Source organism: Gavialis gangeticus, unplaced genomic scaffold (assembly GCF_001723915.1).
Source record: "Gavialis gangeticus isolate Ggan-Ray unplaced genomic scaffold, GavGan_comp1, whole genome shotgun sequence".
In the NCBI taxonomy this organism is placed as follows: Eukaryota; Metazoa; Chordata; order Crocodylia; family Gavialidae; genus Gavialis; species Gavialis gangeticus.
The window spans coordinates 70442498-70451195 of record NW_017728993.1 but is presented as its reverse complement, the minus strand read 5'-3'; the positions used below and the strand labels follow the sequence as shown (position 1 = coordinate 70451195).

The following is an 8698-nucleotide window of genomic DNA, read 5'->3' as shown; positions in this document are numbered from 1 at the left end:
ATCCGGCCCCACATTCAAAAAGGTTGGACACCCCTGCCTTAGATGTCTTCTAGGCATTTCAACTATTAGAAATACAGGGCCTCACACCTGGTCTTTGGTTGCATTCAAACTTGTCCAAAGTAGGAAGTGAAGGGGTGGGTGGAAAGGAGAGGATGGAGGAATGAATGTGCATAATACTACAAGGTCAGACTTCTTCACTCACCTCCCATCAGGGGTAGCCTTTTAAGCCTGCTTTGGATGGTGTATAAATGACTACAGAAGTGAAAGTGAGAAATTTAATCTAGAAAGTTAAACAGGATCATCTAGCTGCACTGAAAAGGTTGTGTCAGGTGCCCAAAGTAAACAAATAGCATCAGTAGTAAATAGACAATTGAATGCTAAGCTACTTCCAGTTTCATTGTCCCTAGATGTTAGTACCAGTGGAGTAATCATGGTTTTAATATGTTTGTTCTGACAGTGTCCCTTTAATAACACAACTGGCTTGGGACTACGATTTGCTTATGTCATGTGGTAAATGTGGCTGCCTCGGACTCTCTCCCTAGTGCCTTTTTTTCTTTTATAGCAACATAATTTTTACATCTCACCAGAAATAAAATAATTCTTCAGGGTCAAGCAGGGGGTGTAAGCTCTGCCAGTTCTAGTCCTGGCTGAAATGGGATTCTCAGATGAATATTAAAACACATTGCATTGAAACCACTGCGTACTGACAAAGATGTGCAGTTAGGAAATGAGTTTGTGTCCTGGTATTAACACCAGAGTGAAGATTGCTAACTTAAATGGACAGCAGCACAATATGACTTGGCATACAGCAATATGGCAAGACTCCAGAAGGCAAGAGGCTAGAAACGGACTAGACGTGCAGAATCCACTTCCAGATTTGCACTCACTCAGCAATCAGCAGTACCTGGCCATGGTTCTCTGCTAAGTACCCCAGTGGATGGGACTCAGGATTTTATTTTTAATATAGCCAGTCTTTCAAGACTGAGAAATCAAAATATTCTTCATGACATATGTTAAAAGTGGAGGAAAACTGTCCAGACCTGCAGAGGAATTAATGCTGAGGTCCTCTTCTTAATGTGCTCTAGGGTAAGCTCACTACTATTGCCCACATAATTTCCTGGGGAAATTGGGCCTAAATTAATTCTTTAATGGAGGGTGCCAAAGGTCAGATGACAGAGGCCAAGAACCTTCTTGTAAGGAAATCGGAGACCATACATATTCTTCTTCCATAGCTGTTAACAAAACAAAACGGCACTTCTCACAGCACATGAGCAGGCTGAAGTAGGTCAGCAGCACTTGGGTCCCCCTTCTCTGTGGAGGAGGTTTTCTGAAGGTCAGACAGTATTCGTGTTTGTGCAGCAGCTCTTTGCGGAGAAGTGTCAGGTGAGAATTGCCTGAGGATCCTTGATAAACTGCTGGGAAGGCATGATGGTCCTGGCAGCAGCTGCTGTAGTTATAACAAGTACTTATCACAAAGCAGTAGCCCCTGGCCTTTCAAACAAGCTGCTCATGGGAGAAACTCTACTCAGGGCTTTGTTACACAGTAAATTTAGGCAGCTTCTGGAGCTCTTAGCTGCTTGCCTGGCTGCACATTAACACCTTTTAAGTAGCTTAAAGTACTCATTATTCACCTTAGAGTTACACTACTTCAGGGCAAGATTATCTCCAATCCACCTAATTTTGTTCCTGTTTCATTATCATGCGGCCACTTCCCAAAAATGTTCTGCCCAAATCAAATTTGTCCAGCATCCCAGGAGGCACAGTGGGGCCACACACAGCTCCTCACCTCCTGCAGACATCAGGCAGAGGCAGTCCCAGAGTGGGGCCACAGTGCCACCCACCTCCACTTGGGCCAGCTCTGCTCCTGCCAGCAGCTCCAGGGATGAGCTCTGGAGAAACAAGAATTGGGCCCCTTCGAGCTCAGCCAGGGACCTGGCCAGCAGCAGTGCAGGGGGGCCGAGCTGCTGGCCAGCTGGGCACTGCCTGAGCTCTAAGGGGCCCAATCCTTTTTTTCCCATAGTCCACCCCCCACATCAGGCAGGGAGGGGAACCTGCCCCCCATCCTTCCTCACAAAAGTGCAGCAAGCCGGGGATACCTTGCATGGCCATGGTGCAGCCCTGGTCTACCAGGAAGCATCAAGCACAGAGGGAATTACCCCTCCACCCCCTGCTTGCTGCTGCCCGGGAGACCTGGGCAGGGTACCCGCATCTCCCTGAACATGTGGGGGGAAGGACTGGCTTCCTGCTTTCACCAGGCACAGCGAGTGACTCCAGACCTGCAGCAAGCATGGGGTGGGGGGAAGGAGAGGAGAAAATCCCCTCCACCTGTGCATGGAGCCAGGGACACCCTGCCCAGCTGGAGCAGTGCCCCAGTCTCCTGGAGGGGAATCTAAAAAGCTCCTTATTTTTAGAATCCCCTCCCCACTTTTAATTCCCCCCATACATTCAGGGAGCCAGGCAGCTTGCTGCTCTCCAGGAATGTGGAGCCACTGTGCCACAGTTGCAGCCAGACCTCAGAGACCTGGGGAAGCAGCTTCTCTGGGGCTCTCTGGTCTCGCTGAAATTAACAGTGGCTCCGAAACTGAGAGCAAGGCAGTTGGGCTTAAGCCCTAGCAGCCATGCTCTCAGTGTGGAGCTACCCAACTTGATGAGACCAGAAAGCCCAAAGAAGCAACCCTGCTCTCAGTGCGGAGCTGCTCTGGCAGTTTCAGCGAGATAAGAGAGCCCCAGGGAAACTGCTTCCCCAGGTCTCTCTGGTCTCACTGCAACTGACAGTGGTGACCCCTGCTCTGCCCTGCAGGAGCAGTGTCCTGCTCCTAGTCCTGCCCCTGCTCACCAAGCCTCTAGTGGCAAGTCACAGCTGTGCAGGTGAAGGGCAGTCAGAGCAGGTTTTTCGCCTTACTGTGTGACTGCTCTATTAAGCCCAACAACAGGAAGCCAATTAACATTTATCTGGCTTACAGAGTAAGGTCTAATAAGGGCCACAGCAGGGTTCATTGCCAGAACTGAATGTTCCTTTAGTAATGCCACCTGCAAGGATGCACCCTTGCTAGCCCTCAGCACAGTATGGGCAAGCTCAGTGAGATCACCGTCCCTGTAACTAGGCTGCCTCTACCCCAGGGGGAGGCTAAATTTGGCTTGCGGGCCAAATCCAGCCTGCCAGGCCAATCTATCTGGCTTGCAGGGCCCCTAAAAAATTTAGAAAATTAATATTTATCTGCCCCTGGCTGCCTGTCAAAGATGACAGGAGCCAGGGGCAGTAGGACCCAGGGGGAGCCAGCAGCAGAACTGAACAGCTGCAGCAGCAAATCTGGCCCACAGCTGGGACATGGTGCTGGAGCGGCCACAGGTGGAAGGAAGCGACAGGAGAAGGGCAGCAATGGCAGACAGGGGGCAAGTGCCAGTGCCCTGGGGCTAGGAGTGGCAGGAGCAGAGTCCGGGCTTGCAGGACATGCTGGCGGGGGCTCTACCTGCCGCGGGAGGGAGGGGGCAGGCTGTGGACAAACCCGCCCCCTCCACGCAAGCCACAACCCTCTGCAGGCACCCTCCCCCCCACACACTCACAGCCCCCCACAAAACCCATACCCACCCACCTATTCACCTTCCCCACAAATCCCCCCATACCCTACAAACCTATATACACCCTTCCACCTACACCCCCACACAATATACAAGAGTAAGACTTCATTTCAAGCTATTATATTATCACCACTATGTACACTACACAAACACATGTAAAAATAAAATATTTTTTGAAATTAATGAATGTTGTAGTACATGTTTGATTTTTAGAATATAAGTTGGTATTTTTCTGGTTCAGAAATGGCAAAACCCCTTGCTGAAAGGAGTAATTCCAGGGGACAAAGGGAGGGACTTCTGGTGGCAAAAGTCAGGGATTGGGGGTGGGACTTCTGGTCCCAAGATGGCAACCAGGAGGAGGGGCACCTGTCAAGGAGCAGGGCTACCCATGCAGCCCTAAAACTCAGTAATCAGCCCTCCACCTGAAATAACTGCCCACCTCTTCTCTATCCACATTTTGTGGGTGCCCAGAACATAGTCAGCCGGTGGCTCATGGAGTCCAGAGTTCTCTGACTCAGTCTGCAGCATGGCCCCCAGAGACTTCACATCCGCCATACCATACTCCATCTTGTTCTTTGTGGAATATGGCAGGGTCTCTGTCTGGAAAGTGAGGGTGGTTACCACCAACTCTATATGGCACAAGTTAGGCACACTCTTATGACCATGGCAGGTTGGTGAAATCACTCTCAGACCAATGCTGGGCACATAAGTCTCCTGGCAAGTTTGGTCCTTTATTGACTTATACTTCTAGTCATTTCCACTTGTGCTAAACGCATAAGAAATCCTAGTGATGCTATGAGGCAGTTTTGCTTTGGCATTTCACACTGACTGAGAGCTGCAATAAATAACTCCCAAAAGGGTAGTGTAAGGGATAATCAGTCCATGCCCCGCCTTGTAGCCCCACTTCATCTCACAAAAGAACAATGATAATGACACAAATACCTGAAAATAATAATGTCCTCAAATGCACCTGAATTTCTAAGGGGCAACTGCTGACCGCACTCATATGGACAAGCTGAGATGAATTACTAGGTTGGATTGTAGAAATACCACTGCTCGTTGCAATTAAAAAATGCAAAGCAAACTGCTTTTATTTCTGAAGGTACATACATAAAATATAAACATATTTCTTCCTGTAAATGAGCAGAGAGGGACAGAATGCCAAAACTAAATGAAAAGCTTCATGTTCTTAGGGGGACAGAGTCTCTGGAGTGGAGACTGGAGTTTTGCAATGCTTGAAATTTAATGCTGTATTTCTACTTAACAAAAACATTCTCTAGCAGATCCATAAATTATACCAGTGGGGCACATAACTCAATAGTTTTGTAAAACAGAGGGATTTTCCTTGAGAATGTGAACCAAGTGCCTAATACCAGTGAAGGCAGAAGATGCCTCTTTATTTACCACAAAGCATTTGTATCTGGCTTTGTGGTAACTCTGAACAGTAGCCTTACCATGGATATGCAAACTACCTGAACAACATAACAACCGTCCCTGCATGTTGCCAATATATTTCATACCTGGTGCTCTACATGCCTTTCAGCATGGAAAGCCAATGGGCATCTCTGCCCAGTACCTTGATTTGCTGCCAGATGTAATCTGTTTTTCAGACCACAGACTCACAAGTACATTATGTCTAGCAGCTGAGTGCTTTAAAAGGGAACCCGGCTCCTAGTGGAAGCATCAGAAATCTGAGATAAAGGAATGATTTAAAATTTCTCTCAAAAGTTCATTAGACCTGCTGCAGAATTTAATTGGCAAGGGTAGAATCACTAGGGAAGCAGTGTTACAGTCCGGATCTGTGTCATGAAACAGTGACAAGTGGCATTTTCAAGGCTGAAAATTAGAAATGACATTCAGCTCTTTGCCTCCCCCACGCCCACCCCAAGATTTGTAATGTGCTTGGATCAAAGAGCTCTATTTCTTTGCCTTCTTCCCTGCAGCATTATCTCTTCATAGGAGGTATACAAATCACACCGTCCAGCTCATCCACAATCTCAGTCAGCTTATGCCTGCACTCTTCCTGCAGTTGCTTTAGCTCTTTCTCCAGCCTGGCCTCTCTCATTCTCAGTTCATTGACCAATTCACTGGCACTAACATTCATAAGTGCCTCCTTGGCTCTGGATCTGCTAAAACCCATTTTGCTTGCAGGATGTTTGTCCTTAAATACCAGTCTGCATGGGCCATGCATTTTATTCTTTTTATGGGCACACTGGTATTTAAATTCTGATAGTTTAAGCTCCACAGCTTCATGTATTTTTCTGATGGCTTCAGAGAACTCCTTCTCATCCAGTAGCTCACTCTCTCTTGCTTTGATCTGTTGAGAGAAAATCATGGTTAGGGCTTGCATGCAGAATTCCTCCCACCACAACACAATGCAAAATGTCAAAGCTAAAAGAGGTTTTACTAGAAATCAGGTAAAAATCAGTGATCTGCTTTATGCATTAAAAACTTCTTTGCTTTTTAGGAGGAAGGAGTAAGAGGTCATCAAAAGGCCTCTTCTTTGATTTGATGCTGGGCATATGGCAGCTTTGGGCTCCGCTGCCTGTAGTTGTGGCAAATTGTGGGAGGTTAAACTAGAGGCTGGGTGTGAAAGTGTGCAAGGCTGGATTCTCCATTCACTTTTGAATGCAGTGTGTCTAAGACACTGCTATTCTGATATAATAGTGTGCAACATCACCTCACAGGAGAATAATTGACTGCACAAGGGGCAGGTATGTAGCTACACCTGGTATGAGAAAGAGACCAAATCAAAGAAAGACTCTCTAAGGATTTAACACAGGCAGACAGCAAACTGTCTGAGAAATGCTGTGTTGGGATCACACCACCCTTTGCCAACAACCAGAGCAACGTACTAACAGCCTCAGGCCCTAGCCTCACACTCACACACAAATAAGTATCTTCATTCCCTGAAGTGGAGTTACTTGTGTGAACAGTTAATCAAAAGTACGTTTGCAGGAATGGGGCCCCACAATAGTAGCATCAAATGTACAGGTGCCAAGAGGTAAGCAGAAATTAGACATCATGATGGGCAGATGGCCATTGCTGCATGTTATCAGCATGCTTAGCACTTTGGTGTTCATATACCAGAAGTCAAACTGGATAGTCCTACTTTGCTCTTGCATAGCATTTTTTATGAATGCTTCATAAAGCACATTACAGAGTAAGTCAGTATCACTATACCCATTTCACAGACAAAGACATCAAGGCACAGAGAAGCAAAGGGACTCACGTAAAGTTACTCAGCAGGCTAGTGGCAGACCCAGGAACAAAACCCAGACGTCCTGACTTCCCATACACTAAGCCACACGCCTCTGTTAATACACTACAAGTAAATACCATCACCCATCTACTAAATGGGAGTAAATTTCAGATGCTTGTATTTCTATTCTCCACTGGAACATAGCCCCCAAATCACTGCCAAGTTTCCTAGGAAGTAATGCTGCCCAGGAACTCTTGATAGTGTGATGAAGAGAGACAGCATGGCCCCCAGCATCACAAAATTAAATTGCCACCACATTTCTTCAAAGACCATGTACTCCTGTCACATCCAGAAAAAGAATATGTGCATAGTGCAACAGCCATGTACCGATATCCTTTACAAGGAATGACACCTCTTGGTATCAGTGATGAATCTGTACCATGCTTGGTCCATTTGGCATAGATTTTAAAGGTATACATTTTGTAACAGGTATGAAGAGCAGTTAGGAGACTATGGCTCTCCAGGTTCAGGAAACTATACTAGTACTTATGTTTAGAAGAATAAATCAAAAGAGCCTGAAGGATTCTGTGAAGGATTTGCTAAAACTGGGAGCTAATAGAAGTGTTCAAAATAAGAGATTGGCCATGGTTTTCTTCTTGCTCTTACATCACTTGTCATTTAGCACAATGCATATGATTTTGCTGTTGAACTTTGTGCCTTCACAAGAGAAGGAACGTTCAGTCCATGAGTGGGCAAAGACAAGCACAACCCTCATTTGATGCAAATATTAACTCTGCCCTTTAAGCAAAGAAAAAAAAATCCACAAAACTTTTTATAGTACTTGCCCTCTTGAAACCAGGATTTTTTTTTCTCTACAACCAATGCCTACCAGTCTCACTCAAACTCTAGGGCACAATTATACAGACATTCTTTAGTTCCTGCTAACTTGTGGTAGATTATCATACACTGTACTTAGAAGAATTGGGATGACTCCTATTTTAAACTGAACCTGAAGATGTGTTGGCACCTTCCTTCTCATCAGGCTAGAAATCATCACATTGTCATAGTAACTTATTTAATTGATTTCCAGTTAGTTTTGTTGCTGTGGTTTGCAAATTTATCTTTTCTGCTAAAAAGTGGGGAGGAAAGCAGATGATTTAGTTCTCATTACAGGAAAAATAATGAAACAAGGTTATCAACAAAGAATTAGAAGCTATAAATAAAATGAAAGCCTGCCAGCACAGTTTCATGGAACGTAGATGTTGTCAAACAAATCCACTTCCTTTTTTATTTGACAAGGTCCAGCTGACAAAAACCATAGTGTTGATGTGTTATACTTGCATTTCTCACAAATATGTGACTTGGTAATATGACATTTTGAGTAATAAATAAACAAACCACAAACCTTGTACCTATATGGAATTAGCAGAACACGCTTTGGGTGCATTAAAAACTGGCTCATTGTCAGATCTCAAAACATAGCTGTTCTTCGGGTGGTACCAATGAGTAAGGCCTGTTTCCAGCAGACCTCCTTCCCCCACGGAACTGGTTCTTGGTGCAACACTAATAATTTTAACAATGTTCGATACAAAGACCTAAAATCTCTGCTGGTAAAATTTCATGATGAAACAAAGATAGCAGCAGGCAGAAAATAATGAGGATAGGTAACTATCAGAGAGGGATCTGCATCCCCTAGTTTGATGGTCACAGTCCAACCACAATCTAGATTTATTAAATAGGCATAAGCTCTTACCTAGTGAAAAAGGAACAAACGCATCTTTCTTGATAAACTGCCCATTGCTGTCCAAAAACCTCTCAGGATAAAACACTTCTGGGTTAGTCCAATATTTTTCATCAAAGTGCACGGAATAGAGGTTTGTAATTACTGTAGTGTCTTGAGGAATAGAATAACCACGC

The 8698-nt window shown here is 45.3% G+C and overlaps 1 protein-coding gene across 1 annotated transcript in view; it reads right to left on the bottom strand.

Moving 5' to 3' along the window:
- Positions 1-4647: 4647 nt before the first annotated feature.
- CUNH14orf80 (chromosome unknown C14orf80 homolog) overlaps positions 4648-8698 on the bottom strand; it is a 172689-nt gene continuing 168638 nt past the window's right edge. The window contains exon 7 of the mRNA XM_019501994.1: positions 4648-5896. Within this exon, the coding sequence (XP_019357539.1) occupies positions 5525-5896 (372 nt within the window). The 3' untranslated portion in view covers positions 4648-5524. The remainder of the gene's footprint in view (positions 5897-8698) is intronic.